General features: G+C 39.5%; 2 protein-coding genes and 1 long non-coding RNA gene across 4 annotated transcripts; 2 read left to right on the forward strand and 1 right to left on the reverse strand.

The window, feature by feature from the left end:
• Positions 1-344: 344 nt before the first annotated feature.
• Positions 345-10712, forward strand: pou6f1 (POU class 6 homeobox 1). The gene is given in 13 exon segments (XM_056384060.1): positions 345-1492; positions 2177-2269; positions 2804-2842; positions 2844-2883; positions 3226-3415; positions 3565-3701; positions 4376-4601; positions 5266-5525; positions 5626-5754; positions 6344-6577; positions 6677-6812; positions 6896-7064; positions 8281-10712. Coding segments are annotated over 12 exon segments (1932 nt in total). The 5' UTR covers positions 345-1492; positions 2177-2243; the 3' UTR covers positions 8627-10712.
• LOC130174344 (uncharacterized) lies at positions 3296-11693 on the reverse strand. Its single transcript, XR_008828584.1, has 3 exons — positions 11491-11693; positions 3546-3691; positions 3296-3431 (listed from the first exon to the last, which is right to left on the reverse strand). It is a non-coding gene; the product is annotated as an uncharacterized LOC130174344 (long non-coding RNA).
• Positions 11085-20686, forward strand: tfcp2 (transcription factor CP2). 2 transcript variants are annotated; one of them, XM_056384063.1, is made up of 17 exons: positions 11085-11415; positions 11763-11972; positions 13539-13690; positions 14052-14128; positions 14277-14382; positions 14608-14714; positions 15017-15169; positions 15260-15370; positions 15728-15816; positions 15993-16041; positions 16311-16343; positions 16938-17031; positions 17449-17539; positions 17675-17781; positions 18876-19018; positions 19164-19215; positions 19348-20686. In XM_056384063.1, exons 2-17 carry the CDS (start codon positions 11851-11853, stop codon positions 19383-19385), a joined length of 1524 nt encoding a protein of 507 aa, XP_056240038.1. In that variant the 5' UTR covers positions 11085-11415; positions 11763-11850; the 3' UTR covers positions 19386-20686. The 2 variants fall into 2 exon arrangements, with proteins under 2 accessions (XP_056240038.1, XP_056240039.1); XM_056384064.1 differs by lacking the exon at positions 16311-16343.
• The last annotated feature ends 28 nt before the right edge of the window (positions 20687-20714 follow it).

Here is a 20714-nt window from a genome sequence, read left to right on the forward strand (position 1 = left end):
ATGCAACAACATCAACACTTAATTAGATTGACATTCAAGCTTTAAAAACAAACAACAAAAAACACACAACAAAAACAACTAAAACTCTCTCAATAATAATAATAGATTGAGAGCTCATAATTAAAAGATCAGGATCTCATTATCATGTATCATTCTACAAAAGTATTTATTAATGTTGTACCAACATTTATAAGTGAAACACATCCATGTATTGATTCTATTGATCGATTCATTGTTGTTTTATAGTGACAAAACAACAGTAAAACATCAAGAGACGAAAGAACTTTTCAGTAACACCAGTAACCTTTTGTAGAGGAACTTAGATGACAAAAAATATAATTATATGTTTGCAGGAGGTTTGAGTGGTCAAGGTCTAATTAGCCTATAAGCTCTGCTTTCACAATTTGGTTAAGGATTAAAAACAAGTTTTATACATCAAGAACATGCTCAAAGCAAGTGTAGGGAATACAACAAAAAACAACATAATAAACCACTCAATACAGGTATATATACTATTACCGAGTACAGTATCATTATGTAGTGTTTAGAATTCATAAAAAGCAAGAATTCTTTATTTGACATAAAACAAAAACTAGTATGTGATTTTAAAGCCTCCGTTTTACAGAGTGTGATATATTTATCAGGGTTATTTCCCCCCTTATTTTCAATATAAATACACACAGCCACAGAACCACATATTTTCTCTAAACCAAGTTAACAAAACAAATCACAGCAGCTATGACACTATAAGACAGCCAGTCAGGGCAAGTCAGGTAGAAGGAAGTCCAATCCAGAGGGATCCATGAATCGGCTATTCTATTCAGCTTTCAACATATAACAACAAAATATAACAAAGGATACCATCTCCATAGTACATAAAATATGAGCAGTTGTTTTTTGGGAATCCTGTTGTGTTGTTTTCGTAATTTTGTACAAATTCATCGAAGTAAACGGGTAATTTCTCATTCAAACACACTGTCAGTGAAACAAAGAGCGGTATTAAGAAACTGTTCGTGTAGCAGCACGGTGTTTCATCTATTATTTCTCTGTGTCAATGATTCATAGCTGCTCTCACTGTTCAGCTTTTATTGGAGCACTTCCCCTTTAAGAGAGCCATGGCAGCTCTCAAGTCGAGGCAGACATTTTTCAATGCAAGATTTTTTCCTTGCATAAATTATGTTCATGACGTAGTGCAAAAGGCCAATTTTGTGGCAATTTTGTCCGACTTTACAGCTGAAATAGGATTTTGTGAGACACCTCGAGGATTTTTGATTATCTGAAGTGTTGCAGAAAGGCCATCGTCATTAAATATTAAGAGAGAGGAGATCCTAACATTGCAACCCTCCTTATCAATGCAAATACCTCTTTTGTGTGCAGTCACAGCGCCTGTCTGGGAGCTGAGATGAATTTTTAATTATGTGTGACTGAAACAAACTGTGACAAGGACCTTTATAAGAGCGGGGGATTACAGCGAATAAGCTGCATTTACGCGGTAAGTTGAATATAATAACCGGACTCTATTCGAGCCTGCTCCTCGCGCATAGCAGCGAAATGGCGAGAGGAAATGAGTTTTGGTTAATATGCAATGTTCGTAATTAGCATAATTTATATATTTATGATAAAGAGAGGGAAATACATAATATTCGGTCTCTAGGCACGGGTCGAGATGATTTCTGTCGCCTGTACTTGGTGGTTAGTGCTTGTCTTCAAAAGTGGCCGACGCGGCGAGACTTTTATTGGCCGGGATGGGGGTGGGGAGCCCATCAACACCCGCTGAAGTTTTGACAGATCCTCATTTCTAACGGGGCATTGCAGCAGGAAAGTCGTCCTCTGGAATCTTTTTTTGATCTATGATGAATTTGTAACCACTTTATGTCCACGATCAGCGTGTTTCATGCCGCTTTCTGCAGCTAAAGTGCAACACAGTATGGCCTGTTTATAGGCCCCTCCAAATAGTCTGGTCCTGCAATGACAGAAATAGCCATGAATAAAAAACAGTCCTCTGCATGTGGGTCTGGGTCTGTAACCAGCATTCGCCCCCTGTAGTGCGGATACTACGGGCTTACAGGGGTCACCAACATGAAAATTTATAAGTTTTAATGCCTGAAATAGCTGCAAAACATATTAAGAAGGACCTTAAAGACTTTTTTGTTTGATCTGTGTGTGTTTTGCGCAGAATGCCAGGAAGACTGTGACTGTGGTGGTGCAGCGAGCCATGAACTCCCAGGATCTCCCTGCCAAAGATGCCCCGCTTACTGTCAATGAGCAGGTAACACTCACCTGTCTGAACAGTGACAGGCCCTCTCTTCTTGCTGTAGCCACACAGAGCTTAGCAGAACCCTCATAACTTATGTTGTCTTCAAGTTCTGTGCTGCTGTTTGCTCCTGTCACCCTCCATGTGCCAGCATATCACATCATAACGGAATGATTAACTTCCACACAGCAGTTCATTGAGATCAGGAGCCACTTTTTGTGTTTGATCGCCTAATAATTCCTGCTGCTCTATGCTTGTGAGTTATCAGTCTTTAAACTGCCATGCTTAATAATTAATTGTGTTTTTTCCTCTCTTTAGTAACATTCTGTGTACATAGACATAGTCAGCAAACAAAAGCAATGCTCTTCACAGAGGGGATATTGAAAGCATTGCTTGAGCTGCTTGTTGGCTGATGCTCTTATCATTGTTTTGTTGTACTCATGCTCTTTTCATTTTCATTTTTTTTTTTTTTTTTTTTTTTAGTATTGTTTTTTTTTTGTTTTTGGTCATTGTGTCCTAATATGTGCTTGGCTTCTCTGTTCTCCTTAGCCATTCACTGTCTGACTGCAGAAGTCTTTTTTCAGCCATTTAAATCCTGCACTTTGAAATTCCCTGCCAAAGACAACCAGGTATGCATCCTCCTCTCTCTTCCTGCATTGTCTCTCTGCACTTTGTCTTCCAGCCCAGGTTGTCTTGCTGCCTCTCCTCTAGGTCTTTCCTTATTGCATACCATAAGTCACTGGTTGAGTCAAAAAGGGGATTCACTACATGTAGTTAGACAGTAAATCGATGAGGGGGATAAATACTAAATTCAGGCTTTCTTTTGTGACCCTTCAGGTACTAGATGAAGTGAGACTTTTACCATATTTATCTATTATGATAAAAAAAACTTTCACAAAAGAAGTGCAATAGAGTTGGCAGATCCTTGTGCGTTCGAGTCATCTCAGCTTTTATTCCTGTTCACTGCGCAGGTCATTGTGATGTCCGGCCATGAGACTATTCGAGTGCTAGAGGTAGAGGTCGATGCGTCTCTGCCGTCATCAGTAAACGATGGGAAGAGTGAAGGCAAAGCTGAGGAGGGAGTGGCTCAGGCGGCGGAGCAACCGGAGGGCGGCAGCACCCAGGACAGCCCCACTGTGCCCCAGAGCACAGGGGGAATAGGTAAATCAAGGCCTTGCTAGATGAAAAAGGATAGATGACGACTTTTAATTATTCATATGCACATGACACAGATGTACTGAAATGCCAATGACAGCTGTGAAAACCACTTGAAATGTCAGTAAGAACCAACGTTAGCTGTGCTCCTGCAGTGCTGGGTGAGCAGCAGGTGGTGTCTGTAGAGGCTCCGGTCCCCGCTGTCCAAACGCTGACTCCTGCTGTTCCCATCAGTGTGTCCATGCCGCAGCCCCAGGCCGCCATGCCCATCACTGTACAAGGCTGTCCACAAGTATGAATTTACACACCAAGCACTCTTTCCATATTCATCTTTTGTCATTAGAGAAAGAATATTGTAGTAAATAGTTTTCTTGACCTAAAACAAGGTGTTTGGTGTACACTGGCCTTGAAAGTTCAGTGTGAAATGACAAGTGATGAGGGCAAAAAAAAAAAAAAAGAGCCTTATTTGCATTTCACCCTGTTCACATATAATTTCTTGTCCAATATTCATGTGTCAGAGGGATTAATGTCACTATTGTCACCCACAGGCGAGTGTAGGTGATTTAGTGAAGTCACTGACTGTGGCAGTTGCCTCCAGTACATTGTGAATGTGAAAAATGGAACAAATTTGATCCCGAACACCTGAACACCTGGCCTGAAGCTGTAGAAAAAAATTGGAGTGAATTCGAACCAATACGTACCACGGCAACAACAAAAATAAAACACCAAATATCGTGAAAAAACAAAAGAAATTTAGTACTGCAGCAGAGGAAGATGGATTATCTGAGTCCAAAGGCAAAGAAAATTTTATTACTGCTACTATTTAGTTTAGTAAGATTGCCCCTGTAAAACACCAGAATGATAGTAAAAACAGATAAAGGAGGTATACGAACCCTCTGAGAAAAACGTTGCTCACTCCAGTCACAAATGCTGATTGAAAGCAAATCTTTTACTTCTCAACATCAGGTGCTGACCCAGGAAAGTCTGGCCACGTTGATGACCGGTATGATGGCCCAGACAGGGTCGCTGGGCCAACCCCTACTCATCCCCCTGAGTATGGCGGGCTCCATCGGTGGCCAGGGCAGTCTGGCTGTTCTCACCCTCCCCACCACCAATGTTGCTACTCTCCCTGGGCTTGCAGCAGCTAACTCGGCCGGAAACCTCCTCAAGCTGCCCTTTGCTGGCCTCCAAGGTAAAATACAAACTGTCCCTGCATGTGTGCTGCCCATTTGGTGTCTCTTATCCAGATTGTGTTAAAATGTAAGTCTGGCTACATCACCGCCGACATCTCACTTCAAAAGTGCTATAGAACGGCACACACACATCATTTCCTCCTGAGGTATAACACATCAGCGTGGCGTGGCTCTAGGGATGGTGACGTCTGTCGGTCGGTCAGTCCACCACTTCCTTCCTGTCCTCTTGTCTACACCACGTTCACATTTGTGGTTTTAAGTGAAAACAACTATCGGAAATGTCATGGAATTGGGTACAAACATATATGTCAACCTAATGGATGACTTGTAATAACTGTGGTTATAATAACTTTTCATTTAGTACTTTGATTTATGACCAAATACCTACAAAATATTGACATTCCCATCACACTACTTTGTGTTTAGTAGAAATTAGCAAATGCTAGCATGTTAACCAACTAAACTCGCATAGTGAACATTGTAAACCACGGTAAGCCATGTTAACCATGACGTCCCCCTGACGTTATATGAGGCCTGTAAGGAGCCTCACAGAGCTGCTAGTGTGGCTATGAACTCTTAGTCTTGTCATCATGTTTTAGTCAGTTTTCTCACATTAAACATTATCTCAACTAATAGATTGCATACACTTGAATTTTCCTTCAGCTGCCACAGTCTTGAACTCAGTCCAGCCCCAGCTGCAGACAAATGCACAGACAGTGTTCCAGCCTCATGCAGCCTCCATGCAGTCAGTCCAGGCTGCTGTGCAGCAGGTGACGTCTCAGCCAACGCAGGTGACCAATGCCCAGGTTACTGCAGCTCAGATGGCAGCAGCCCAGGCGACCACGGCCTCAACCACCATGTCTCAGTCCAACATATCTGTGGCAGCACTGCAGACTGCAGGACTCTCCCTCAATCCTGCTATTGTAAGAATGCCAGTGTGTAGTCACCTCTGTACTGTTAACATCTGGCTTATGAGTCATGTAATTTCATTTTTCTGTGTTCTGTGATTTATTTTCTGCACAGATCAATGCTGCTTCATTGGGAGCACAGCCCCAGTTCCTCAGTTCCCTTGCCTCCACTCCCATCATCACCAGTGCCATGTCCAACATGGCTGGCATCACCAGCCAGATCATCACAAATGCCCAGGGACAGGTCGGTGCTATAAAAAACTGCTATTGCAGCTGCTGCTCAGTTTCTATTCTAATCTATTCTTTTCTATTCTATTATTTAAAAAGTAAGTCCGAAAAATGTGAACGCTATAAGAACAAGTACCGTAATTCCCAAACTAACATGCTCCCCTTACATAGTGCCATTTAGGTTTTTTCAAGTTTTCATACTGATGTGTTTTGATTGCTAATCACACCCTCTCCAAGAACAATCAGAATGTTGTGTTTCTGTTTCTGGGAATAAAGGCTCCAGCCTCCAGTTAACATCAATCAGCAGTGCTATTTCAAGTCAGTGGAGCATAAGACAATTTCTGTGAAAACTGATTTATCCTCTCAAACACTTCCATTACTCAGTCTTTCCATTATTGCAGCTCATTGCAGTTAGTAGTGCAGTGTTTAATCTTGAAAGACATGATTTTTATTCCAAGTAAACTGCTAACGGGACATTCTTATTTTCCAGAAGCAAAAACACTGCCATGACAGGCTGTCAAATGTCCTGAGAGCGAAAACTATCACAGATGGTTCCGTTTCAATTATTTGTATGTATTTCTCCAAAATTCAAACAATATTTACAGGTTATAGGAACCCTCCCGCTGTTGGTGAACCCGGCCTCTCTGGCTGGAGGGGCTGCAACTCCCACCCTCCCGCTCCAGGGTCTCCAGGTCCAGACTGTCACCCCACAGCTGCTTCTCAACACCCAGGGACAGATCATTGCCACTGTAGGAAATGGACCTGCCACAGTTGTGACTTCTGCTGCAGTTCTGCCCAAAGCCGCTGCTCCTACAACACTTACCAAGCCTAACACACAGGTACACACAAAAATCTGTCTGGACTTTGGGGTCAGAAAGGACTACTGCATTTATAAAATAGGTTACATCCAAGACTGTTATTTATTTGTTCCCTCCCAGGCTTCGGTAACAAGTGTCACTCCGTCGCCAGTTGTAATCGCCCCGCAGCCGTCTGTACTGAAGACCGCCACCACGCTCTCTTCCACGGTACCCATCACCTGTGGAGACATTGCAAAAGTGGGCCAGCTTGTCAGCAGTATGTACACCTGCTTCTCCTATCCAAACATAGATCCGCTTTAAGTAGGTAGATATTTTTAACCAGACTCTTCACAATTGTAGAACCCCAGCAGGTTGTCAGCAGCGAGGAAGGCATTAATCTGGAGGAAATTCGAGAGTTTGCCAAGAATTTCAAGATCCGTCGGCTGTCCTTGGGGCTTACGCAGACACAAGTAGGGCAGGCTCTGACTGCAACTGAGGGTCCGGCTTACAGCCAGTCTGCCATTTGCAGGTAAATGACTCCCCTGTCCATGTTGCCTTGCATAGAGAAGTGTTCTTCAGCAAACTCTTTACAAAGCATCATTTGATATGTGCATACGTTGTCCACATTTGCGTGCACACAAATTACAATTCTTATACTGTTCCAACATGAATGAAGTTAAGTCACCCATGAAAAAAAACTACTCATCTTCTTGTATTATGTTAGTGCAGTCATGCTTAGTGGAGTGAGTGCAACACTGACATTTTGTGTTATATTTGCAAAAAACTGTTGCAATAAATCCTTAATGCATCAGTGTGAATACATTTGAATTGCATTAATTGCACTTTCTACTTTCTACATAAAAATAAGGAGATCTTTGAGTAAAGATTTGAACAATTTCTGACATATGGTTTATATAGTTTATTCCCTAAATCAAAAATTACTTTAAATTAATTGTTTGACATTTTGGGAAATACCTTTATTTACTTTTTGGCAGAGCGTAAGATTAAAAGATAGATACCACTCTCATGTCTCCCCATTAAATATGCTGCTACAGCCAGCAGCTGTTTGGCACAGCTTAGCATAAAGACTGAAGGGAATCAGCCAGCCGGACTCTGAGGCAAAGGTAACAAAATCAGTCTATCAGAATCTCATATACTCGTATTTGCTTGGATTAAACAAACAGGACATAGCGTGGTAATTAGTGAACTTTGGAGGTTCTGGTAGGTGGATTCTGTTTCCTTCATACAGAGTTCAGCCCAGCTGTTTCCCCTGTTTCCAGGCGTTATGCTAAGCTACACTAACCACCTGCTGGCTGTAGCTTCATATTTAATGAGCCATATTGATCCTCTCACCTGATCTCAGCAAGAACACCAAGCATATTCCTAAAATGTTAAACTAGTCCTTTAATGCAATCAATAACATTTGCACTGCTTAGGCTACATTTTACAGAAAAAGAGGCGTCTGTGAGTATAGATTTTAAGAATTCTCCAAAGTGGTATTTCAATATGAACAGCAATGGAGTCATTATTATATAGAGGTCAGTAATTACATTAAGTAAAATAATGAGATATTTGTCAGTAAGCTGGTTAAAGCTTGGACTGGTATATAAACTATCGAATTCACTTGCCTGCAAACTGGATCTATGTATACTATGTCTGTGTTCATAGGGATCAAATTGAGATACGGTGCCTATAGTGTACGCTCATGAAAAACTTTTTAGATTGAACTTTCTTTTGTACTGCAGATTTGAAAAGTTGGATATCACTCCCAAGAGCGCTCAGAAGCTAAAGCCCGTGTTGGAGAAGTGGCTGGCCGAAGCCGAGCACTGGAACCAGAAAGGCCAACAGAATCTGATGGAGTTTGTTGGTGGTGAACCTTCCAAAAAACGCAAGCGGCGTACTAGTTTCACACCGCAAGCAATAGAGGTTCTCAACTCCTACTTTGAGAAGAATGCACTGCCAACGGGTCAAGAGATTACTGAGATTGCAAGAGAGCTAAACTATGACCGAGAGGTTGTGCGAGTATGGTTCTGCAACCGGCGACAGACGTTGAAAAACACAAGCAAAATCAACGTTTTCCAGGTTCAGTAGCGACGTCATTCTGGGAGAGTTTGCTACTGATCTTTTATCCTGTTGGGAAGCTGAACATTTAATACAATAACACAGATGTAGATAGTGTTGTAAATATGATTTAACCTCTGTAAAAGGCTGAAAGAATATGAATTTTTTGAGAAAATGATTGAAATACATGACTGAAATCTAATGAAAGAGAACTTAAAACGAATAATTATTGTGTTTTAAAGTTGTATATATGTACACTACTTCTGTGGTGGGTACTAAGTCAAACTGCATGGTCCTCTTATCATATACAGTGATAATAACATGTCATATTTAAAAACGTTTGAACTTTTATACAAATGGTTTTATAGGGTAACCCTCTGAATTACTTTAAGCGGGCGAGCACTGAGTATTATTGAGTTTAATCACATTCATGTCACTTTGGCACAGTGGATGACAGTACGCTGATATTTGATATTTAGCTCCTCATTTACTTTATATTCAGATAATATTTGTACTGCACGAGCAGCTCTGCAAACATAAATTCTGACAGGAATAAATACGACTGTAGGCTATAAGTGGGCAATGACCTATAACCTTGTTTTCATCAGAAGTTGTTATCTAAAGAAAACCAAAAATGACTTTGCCCTCTAACTACTCCTGACTCTGCAACAAGTATTTTGGGACAATCATCATTTTGATATTTGATTGATAATCATCAAGACAAAAGCTGCAGTCATATTCTCTTGTTTGGCTTTATAATAAATTTATTAAATAATTTTATAAAAGTGTCACACAGTTGGGTGTTCATGGAGAGGGTCATTTCTGATGTTCCATGGACAACAGGTTCTTATCAAAATAAAGCAGTAGCCCAGACTGTTGCCCATGATGCCAACATATTACAGTTTTTAAAAAAATAAAGTTTGTTTCATTTGTGAGTTACTGATCGTGCAAATACACATACAGTATGTGTGTTTGAATTCACAACAGTCTGTCCTCTTTTAATGCTTTCTGTTAAATGTGTTTATAATACTCTGAGAGTATTTTGTGTTTTCTCGGTTCACTGTTGTGAATTTTGCCCTTAATGGCTTGACAGTGCTGCTGTGACATTTTTTTCCCTTCAAGTTAAAGTATATTTCCAAAATAGGAACTTAACTGGCCCATTATGAAGTCAACTTGAAATAGTCTCATGATGCCTGAAACATTAGTGCCAGATTTTTTTTTTAGATACACTTACTAAGCCTAATATCAATCAAATTGATTAACTGAATTTCAAAAAAAGTAATTAACTGTTTAGTCAAGAAAATGGGGTTTTGTGGTTAAATGTGTTTTGAAAATTCATTATGAATGAGTTAAAGGAGTGTTTGCATGTGAAGTCTGGAGTTGTTATATTTAGGAAAAATACTGTGGCAGTTTTCTTTATCGTTGCCAATTCTTCAAGAATTCTTTGCACTTTAGTGACAGCTGAGAAAGTTAAAGGGTTAAGAATGCTATATGTACGGTGCAAGCATCTGTTACGTTTGTAAAAGAATTTAATTTCTTCATTGTAAAGTTTTTGAACGGCAAGAAGCTTTGCTTTCCAAAATGTAGCAGTACTGGCAAAATTGCAATAATCAACTTGACATGCAACATCTATCATTAAGATTAATGTACTTTTTATGCAGATGAAATGTAAAATACTGCAGATTAATTATAAACTAATATACATTATTATTCACATATCTAAATTATTTTATTTGACCATTGTGAATGATATGTTGAATGGGGCATTTTATTTTCCACCTCATATTTACCTTTTGAATAACAGTAGGCCGACATTGCAGTGGACATACGGTATGTCTAACCATAAAAAATCATATTACAAAGGTCTTGCTTTAACATGTGTTTTACCTTCATGTTAAATATGGGAAGACAATATATATAATATTGTTTATTATAGTAAGATATCAATAGAGAAAAGAAGAGCTAAATTAGAATAATAAGATATCAACCATTAGTTTTTTTGACTGCAAAGCACACAAAGGGTTCAGGTCTGAGTGAGACAAGGGAAAAACTAAAGTTGGTTGCTTTTTGTCATTTTCTGTCAGATAAATCAAATAAAACCTGTCTTTATTAATCACTCCTTATTGTTATGTATTGATATATTTTCTGTCTTTGCATTGGCTGTAGTTAGATAGTAACGACTGACCTCCCCAACAGGGACTGAAAAAATTGGTTCTTTTTACAAGTAAAATATCTCTTCTAATCATGGCTGGATTAACTTCCTTTTGACCCCCACTGTAAATAAAACTTTAATTATTTTCCCAAACACGGGAAAACAACATTTTAACACAACGAAATTGCTTGCAACAGTTAACAATTAAAAACCAAAAATGTTGAGTTTAAGAAAATTTTAAGAAAACTGTGAAAACGGGCAGTGGGCGCTGGGCGGCGGAAATGAGCCATAAAGTACTTTGCTTGAACTGTAAAATAACAAGAAGAAGAAGAAAACGAAACGGAAATTACGGCAGCTCCTTTTCCTGACCGAACTAGATAAACAAACAAAAGCAAGACATTATATTGCATATATTTGGGAACCAGAGATAGTGTTTATGCATTTTTATTTATAAATATGTCTGCCAGGAATAATCCATCCCCCTGAATCCCCAATAACGGAGGCTTAGAAGAGCTAGCATCCTACTGGCCAAGTTCGCTGGCAGGCTACGTCGCTAGCTAAGTGTTTAGCTCGACATGTTTATTTTAGTGCTGAGACGAAGGAGCGCGACATGATGGCACGAAACTGTCGCAGTGTCAGCAAGTAGCTACACGCATCTCACTTGAAGGTAAGCTTTGTGTCTTTTAATTAGATTTATGAAACTAAATGAAAAGAAGTAAAGTCTAAAAATGTTGTAGCTTACCACAAGTTGTTTGGATCTCAGCAGTGCTGCGGTGCACGGTTGCATAAAACGTGTGCAGAGTACCGTTAACTTACCCTTAACCTCAGGAGCTCTGCATTGCTCAGAATAGTTGCCAGTTACTAACAATTGCACACGCTGCTAATTTGAGCATACGCATTATTTTTTTGTAGCTGTTTTCCTCGATCAAATGTTCAGATATCGCTGTATGTTCACGGGAGTTGGAGCCAAACTTGACGATAATAAACTTATTATTGTCACTTTCTCCACTAAAGATCGGAAGGCTGTGGGACGCAGGTATAAAAACCTGGCTTAAGTTTTAACCAGAACTGCACTCCGTAAGAACTCCACATCGCCACCACCATGGCGTGGGCTCTGAAGTTACCTCTCACGGATGAAGTGATCGAGTCCGGACTGGTCCAGGACTTTGATGCCAGTCTCTCGGGCATTGGCCAGGAGCTTGGTGCTGGGGCATACAGCATGAGGTACAGTACAAGTTTTAAACGGGTTGAATCTTCTGTCTTAAGTGCACTGCTGTTGTTGCTACCGAAACATGCCATCTGATTTGTGACTTCATTGTATGTACCATATGTTCTATATTTGTTTTATTTGGAGACATAATGATTGATATAAACAGTGACGGTAAGGGTGCTCTCACGGGGATGCCTCCTTCAGTTGTCACTTTCTAAAGTTAGTGAAACTGTATTACCTGCTTAAGCTTAAGTGTTGGCAGTGTGTGTTTTCACTTGTCCCAGAACTTTTAACAGCGTGTGATTATATTATTATTATTGTGATGATACAATTATAGGAGTAATCGAGTTGTTGATCAACAGAAAATTAATTTGCAACTAGAATATTTTCTAATCCGTTGTGTCCGTAATTGTTCAGACAAAAATGCCCAAAATTCACTGGTTTCAGTTGCTCAAAACAGAACATTTGTTGCTTTTTATGTCTTAATATTATAGTAAACCGAATTGATTTTTAACTTTTTGCCAGACAAAACAAAGAGTTTGATAATATTACCTTGGTCTTTGGAAAACTGGGATGTGCGTTTTTTTGCTAATTCATTTACCAATCAAGTAGATTGATCAATTAATTGAAAAAATAAATTCAAGATTAATCAACAGTAAAAATAATGGTTAGATAGATTTTTATGATTTTATGATCTCACTTTGTCTCTCATGTTCTTTAGTATCAACAGTATTGTTCTATATCCCCTCTCAAAACATTCACAGAACATGTTTGATTGTGTGACAGGTTGGGGATTTTTAATGAGGGTATTTGGTAGTTTTTAATGACTTCTCTGTACAAATCAGCTTTATTAGTCTGAAGTGTTTCACATTTTCTCTAATTGTCTCACCAGTTTGCAGTTTGAGCAGAGAAATCTGTTCACATTTTGAATTTGTACATGAATATGTAAAGTCTTGTACTGAAAGATAGCAGAGGAGCAAATTAATTCCCACATACAAATGAATTTCAATGCATTACACTGCTTGGCGACAGTCAGATGAAGAATACTCTTTGATGAAATGTGATTGAAGAATTAGACTTTTCCTATCGATGATGCAACCAAGTTCTGAATCACTGAGGGTGAATATCTGCACACAGTTCTGTGGCGTCTAATTGGTGACGTCTTATTCAAGAGTTTAAAGTCCAGATAGATTTTTAAGATATTACCACTCAGTTTTTCATGATGGAAATTTTGTGAGATCCATTTAGGATTTGCTGACTCAAGCACTTGGCTCTGCTGGAGAAAGATCACTCTCTTTTGTGTCCTTTTCTGGCTGGTTAAGTGCTCTGTTATATGATACTGTACGAGCTGCAAAGTGCCTGCTTGTTCCCTGAAATTCTTTTGTTGAGAGGAGCAATGAGATACTGATTGGATACCTTGGTATTTAGTGATGTTGCCCAAATCACCACCATTGTAATTAATAAACTGGAAAGCTGGCAAACACAATAACCTGCCATTCAGTAATGAATGTGTCTCACAGTGAGGTGATCAGGCGTTGGCAGCTTTCTGACAGCTTTGTTCTTTTGTCTCTGTTCTCCAGCGATGTACTTGCCCTCCCCATCTTCAAGCAAGAGGAGTCCAACCTGCCTCCAGACTCTGAAAACAAGATCCTTCCCTTCCAGTATGTTCTGTGTGCAGCTACCTCGCCAGCCGTTAAACTGCACGATGAAACACTCACCTACCTCAACCAAGGTCAGTGTCCAGATCCCAGCCACAGTGTACTGTTTCAGGTTTGTGTAAATTTATCGAGATCTAAGAACATCAAGTTAAAATCTACTGAAATTCAGTTCTTGCATTTTATTACCTGGATGACTGTAAATCTTCTGATAGCTGGCATTAGAGGTGGAGAGAAACAATCACTGTGGAAATATATTACAGTATGGTCTACAAGGGTATGTTTTTGATAATGATTAATTTTAATTTTTGATATGATTTTGCATTATTGGAATTAGTGTGACTACAATTGAGATATCAACTGTGGATGTTTGGTGTTTTGTGACAGCCTGGTAGGAACTGAGAGCCATTTATTTACAGTGCGGACTTGTCATTCCAGGGCAGTCCTATGAAATTAGAATGCTTGACAATCGGAAAATTGGGGAACTTCCGGAAATCACTGGTAAAATGGTGAAGGTAAGATTCTGGCGTGACATTTCACACAAACATAACTGTATATTTGCACAGGTCAGTGTCCGCCATGTGAAACTAGTATTAAAGTGTTTGAATAGTATTTATATCTCCCTTGAAGCCTTTGTAAAAACAGAATTTCTCTGAATTTCAGAGCATTATTCGAGTGGTGTTTCATGACCGACGACTTCAGTACACAGAGCACCAGCAGCTGGAAGGCTGGCGCTGGAACAGGCCCGGGGATCGCATCCTCGACCTCGGTGAGCACTGAATGAAACATGACTGTTCTAACTTTAAGGTTCTAGACGTTCTGGTTCTTCTCTATTATGTGGGATTTGTGTGTGGAAACAATGTTCCTGTACAGCCTTGTGTGTATATTAACCCACCAAGAATTTTCATATAAAATCATCAATTCAGGATATTGATTGTTAAAGTGAATTAAAAACTCTTTTGATAACAGCCTGTTTTGCATTGATCCATTGCAGATATCCCCATGTCAGTCGGCATAATCGACCCCAGGGCTAACCCTACTCAGCTAAACACTGTGGAGTTCCTTTGGGACCCATCAAAAAGAACCTCAGTTTTTATCCAGGTAGCATGATGGACAACACTGTTGTTTTCCTGAATTACTTTCATTCATTAAAAGCAATGGCAGTAATCTCAGGCAGCACTTTGACATTATAGCGCTAAGCTTGTTAACATTTAGTGTACTAATCAATACTGTTTGGCAAAATAACAAGTAAACTGAATGTTATTCTACAGGCAGTAATTACTAATGCAACAATTTTTGCAAATATTTATTGATTGATTGATTCCACAGACCTAAGTTTTTATTTTATGTCATCATTCCCATGTAGATTTTACTTTTATATCCCTTTTCTTTTTTTTTTTTAGGTTCACTGCATCAGCACAGAATTCACCATGCGTAAACACGGAGGAGAGAAGGGCGTGCCTTTCCGTATCCAGATCGACACGTTTAAAGAGAATGAGAGTGGAGAGTACACAGAACACCTCCACTCTGCCTCCTGCCAGGTCAAAGTCTTCAAGGTGAGCGACCGACAAACATTTGTTGCTTTGGTCTCTGGTTGTGTTGTTCATGGTCACAACCTTAATGACCCCCCACATGACGTGTTTCAGCCCAAAGGTGCAGACAGAAAGCAGAAGACGGACAGGGAGAAGATGGAGAAGAGGGCACCACAGGAAAAGGAAAAGTACCAGCCATCCTATGAAACTACAATCCTAACAGAGGTTAGCATATACTAACAGTCCAAAACCAAAGATGTTCACTTTATACTGATGTTAAGGGGGGAAAAGCAACAAATCCTCACAAAGAAAAGCTTTAACCAGAGAATGTTTTCTTGAGAAACAACAAATGATGAATCCTTTATTGAAACAGTCGATGGTTAATGTTATGTCTGTCACCAAATTGATAAAACAGCTTGTCATTTTAGCGCAAATTCAGATTATTATGTAAAACTAGGTAATAACAGACTAAACTGTGTGGATAAAAGTATGGGGTAGCTGCAGCTTAGAAATGGTTGCAGAATAAATGTATTTCTGAGGTTATTTAGATGCCACAGTAACAAAAGTGTTGGTCTTTTGCAGTGTTCTCCGTGGCCTGAGGCTACATACGTCAACAACTCTCCATCTCCTGGCTTTAACAGCACACACAATAGCTTCCCAGTTGCAGAGGGGTATGAGTGTTGCACAGTTTCTACCAATGCTTCACAATTGATGCTACTTGCAGCTTGTGTTCTGTGTGTAGTTAACGAGGAGCAAACATGACGTGTAGATTGTTCTTAATGTAGATGACCATTAGACTTTGAGAATTCTTCTTGGATTCCAACATGGTTAAATTTTCCTTTTTTAGAAATGGATCACCAAACCACCAGCCGGAGCCTGTCGTTCAGGTAGTAGATGTAAGTACAAGTGTCTTTTCACTTTCTGGATTTACATTACTGTCTGACTGCATCCTGCCTCACTGAACCACTGCATATTAATATTCACAGCTGGCATCTAGGTGTTAAACATCTGCCCTCCATCCAGCAACGCACTTTGAAAACATAAACAAAAATCAGCCTAACCTGTGTCATGGTGTGATTGAAAGCATTTTGATAGTGAAAATGAAAAATACAAGTTCATCTCCCCGTGAAGGCATGATACTGAAACTCTCTTCTGTGCATTACAGGAAATGATTCAATGCTTCTATGAAAAACCTGATGTAAGAATATTTAATTCCGCACTCACTGTATATTTAGGCAGCTGTGTAGCTGATGTTATGCTTAGTCACATACACCCATTGAGAAATGAAGGGAGGGGGAAGTAACTGAAGAAGAATTAATAAAGATGAATAAACCTCTGTGTAAATTAAATTGTTGCATATTTTTTTACCCACTAATAAATTAACTTGAGGTTAAATAGGTTGAAAAGGTTAAATAGGCAATTTTAGGCTAATTTATGTTGAGAGTGCAATTACTGTGCTGCTCAGTTGATGCAGAATACCATTTCAACTTCTGTCTTTAAAACAGACTTTTGGAAATTATTTGTTTCTGTCTATTTGTAAGACGTAGACTTTTGAAAAATCCCTACATTTTGAAGCAAAAGAATGAGACCTCGGTCAAATCTAACATCTTTTATATTTGGGTGTGTGTGTATACTTTCTTTTGATGTTGTGTTTGAGCTTAAGACATAGTGATGAAGTAGCCATAAAAAACAAGCAGTAAACTGACCTGACTTCTGTGAGCAAACTCTGAGTGAGATTGTTGCACTTCTGTGTCTTGACCCACGTTCTGTCTTGTTTGGTTTTTTTTCTCAGAATTTGTTACCCACAGCAACACCACAGGATGCACAACAGTGGCTTCATAGAAACCGCTTCTCACCCTTCTGTCGGCTCTTCACTAACTTCTCAGGTAAAATGGCCCCCGCAGACAGAATTGCAGCAAATTATACAGATAACAACCATTTATTTTAGTGTAGTGTCACTTAGAGCTGCCCGTGCCACGGATGCCTAAAAGACAGAGAAGAAATCTGTTGTATCTTAGTGACTGCAGGGCAACGTAGAGTGAAAAAAGAATAAAATTACCAAAAGTGTCCTTAAGCATGGCTGAAAAATCACTGCCAGAACCTTGAACTGTGGCCTGTAGCTGACCTTGTATGGTGACCCCTCTGAGGACAGGTCAAGCGAAAAGACTGTTCCTTTACAAGGAGCATTTGCTGCACATATGAACTGTTGGATATCCCCAAAACAAAATTGTCGTGTATTTCAGGTTCACAGGTAGAGGGAGGGGTTTTAGGATTTTAAGCAAAGTCTTGTTTCTGTGTACCAGGGGCAGACCTGTTGAAGCTGACCAGGGAGGATGTCATTCAGATCTGTGGGCCAGCAGATGGTATAAGACTCTTCAATGCACTAAAGGGACGGTGGGTCTTCTGTTATGTAATCCTACCTGAAAAACATGCACTTTATCTAATTATATCAAGAAGAGGCTCCACACATTTCTGGATATTTTGTGATTTATTTATTTATTTTTCTCTGTGTGGATGTTGTTTTTACAGTGTGGTACGTCCAAGGCTGACCATCTACGTTTGCCAGGAGTCTCAGCAGGCACGGGAACAGCAACCGAAACATGAAAACGGAGATGCTGCCGCCAACACTTTCTTTGGTGAGTCCATGTTTGTTTGTTCATGTTCATGTTTGTATTAGAAAAGAGCAAAAAGTATTTGAATTACACTACACTAATGGGCGCAGCTAGGAGGCATTATTAGGCATGTCACAAAGTCACAGTATCATTACAGTGTATTAACGACTATAAAACTTGTAATCCTCAAATACTATTTTTAAAGTTTTGGCAACATGCTTGGTGATATGCAGCCATTGCTGTAACAGTTGCTGTACTGCACGTCCCAGTCACCACTTGGCAAAGGAACCATGTTGCCAGTACTGAATCTATTTCTGCTGACATTTAAAGGAATAGTTTTGACATTTTGAGAATTACACCTATCTGCTGTCTTGCTAAGTTAATAAAAAGACCAGGCCTGTACCCATGTCGGTGTGATATATTTGAATTGTGATGATAATTCCTGGAGCCCTGTTTTCACTGTGAGGTTGTCAGGGAACCAGCGGAGCTTAGTCACTGCACCTGCGTAGATCTAGCCCTGCGTCTAACTCCTGTGCAACCATAATTTGATGTTTTTACACTTAATAATAATAATAATAATAATAATAATAATAATAATAAACAAGATACAACATGTTCATTGGTGAACTTTAGGAGGTGCTGGTAGGTGGGTTTCGTTACGCTTTGATGCAGCAACGCTAGCCTTTTCCCATGTTAAGCTAACCGGCTGCTGGTTGTAGCTTCATATTTACTGTACAGACATGAGAGTTGAACTTTCATCTGACTCCCAGGAAGAAAGTGAATAAACATATTTTCCAACACGTTGGAACTGTTTCTTGTAAGTTCAAGTGTATCTGAAGGCTGCTGCTCATGCCTACTCCTCCGTCAGGTATGTGAGGCATGTTGCTCTTGGTGTAGCTTTAAAAGTAAAAACGAATCCCTTGCTGTGCGCAAGAGGACAAAGTTTATTGTAATACACAAACTACAGCCGTACAGTGTTTGCAATAGTTAAAATTTTCCCTAAAAACTATAGTGTAATCATGAAACATACTTGCATATTAAGATTTTACTATGTTGTAGTGTCAGAAAAAAAAAAAAAGAATAGTTTTGATCGTGCCTGCCTTTCTGTCTGGATGCAGTATATCACGCCATCTACCTAGAGGAGCTCACAGCTGCTGAGCTCACAGAGAAGATCGCTCAGCTCTTCAACATCTCACCCAGACAGATAAACCAGATCTTTAAACAGGGTCCCACTGGCATTCATGTGCTTGTCAGTGATGAGGTAAGCTCATGTTTTTTTTTTTTTATTAAAGCTACACTTTCAAATCACAGATGAGACCAATGCGAAACCAGTTGTCATTACACGTGTTAATAAACAGCTTTAGCTTGTGTCCCTCCCACATTAACATGAACTCTCTTTTTAACAGATGATTCAGAACTTCCAGGATGAAGTATGTTTTGTTTTGGACACAATGAAAGGTATACGAGCCACATTAATAAATAATGATGATTTATTTCTTTCTATATTTGGCACAGAGCCTTGATGAGCTTTATCATTGCAAGTTTATTTTTAAAACCTTCTACAATGTTTTCTTTTCCATTTCTTTCCAGATGACACGAATGATGGCTACCACATCATCTTGAAGTGAATACTGGGCAGGAGAATAGTGTAGCCCTTCTTTAGACCCGATCCAGTCAGCCCCTCTAAAGTTTCACGCTCCTTGACGTTCTTGGAATATGTGGCGATGCCCCAAAGCACCTTGAGGCTGCAAGGAGGAACATGCGACTGAAGCACCTGGCCCTCTCCTCACTATACCTTATTGTCTTACTTTTGAGGGAGTGACTCTGTTACCACAGTGAAGTAACATTCTCCTTCTCGCCCTGCCGTTGCCTCCCTTAAATGGTTGCATTTTCCTCTGTCGCTTGTGTCTCATGAAAGGGGTTAGTGGCACTACAGCTGCTATCACTGTTTATTTGTTTGCTGAACATCTGGTGTGCCAAAGCCCTGTGCTTCAGAATCAACAGTTTGTTGTCTCTTTAAAAAAAAAAAACCCAAAAAAACAAAAATAGAAAAAAAAAAGTTACCATAAAGAGAGACAGTTATATTGACAGTACTTGACTTTCAGACTGCAATGCAGCATGATTCCTCATATTCATGCTAGTTTGCCTCACAGGATCCACTTTATGCCAGTCTGCAGGAAACATGGTATAGCTAACACAATTGCACAGTCACATGAAATAACCACAGGAGACATCGAAATCAGCAATCAGGACATGAAGGGAAAATGTTGGAGTCCAGCTGTGCTTCTGTAATTCCTTTGAAAGCTAAGAATCTCAGTCTTTCACTGGTTTGTAATGTTACGTTTGAGAGAGAAAAAAAAAGTTTTTCCAGGCTCCCAAACACTGTTAGGTCCTCGTAGTTAGTGTAGAGAGCATACTGACACTCGTGGTTGGTACTTATGAATCTTGAAAGATGATGAAACACTGTCTTTATTAGTGATCACACCAGCAAACTGTCTCTGGTCCATGTGCTTCCTATCCCTATCAGCTTGTTTAGCAACATATCTGTGGCCATTTCCCAATGTTATTTTTTTAAGTAGATTATTCTTTTAAGATGCTTTCATGAAGAATCATGCTTTATGTTGGAAGTTTTTTTAAATACTTTGTTTTTTCTTTTTTTAAACTTGCATCTCTTCATCATTGTTTTTTGAATGTTACCACCTCCAAATACTAATACATGTAATGGGTTGTTGGACACACCAGAGCTGCATGTGAAAAGATATGGTTAGTTTATGTTCAGTCCATTGTACTGCTTACATGAAATTGATAGCTTGTCATTTTAGATATCCATCTTTGCCCGCATCTCATCAGCATTATTAAAGTACTTACCCATGTACCGGTCGCCATCTGTTCTCATAATTTTTGTAAAAATAAAAATGTGTTTTTTGGGTTTTTTTGTAACTTTATCCTGTATGTTT

This window comes from Seriola aureovittata, chromosome 9, assembly GCF_021018895.1.
Source record: "Seriola aureovittata isolate HTS-2021-v1 ecotype China chromosome 9, ASM2101889v1, whole genome shotgun sequence".
NCBI classification, from domain to species: Eukaryota; Metazoa; Chordata; class Actinopteri; order Carangiformes; family Carangidae; genus Seriola; species Seriola aureovittata.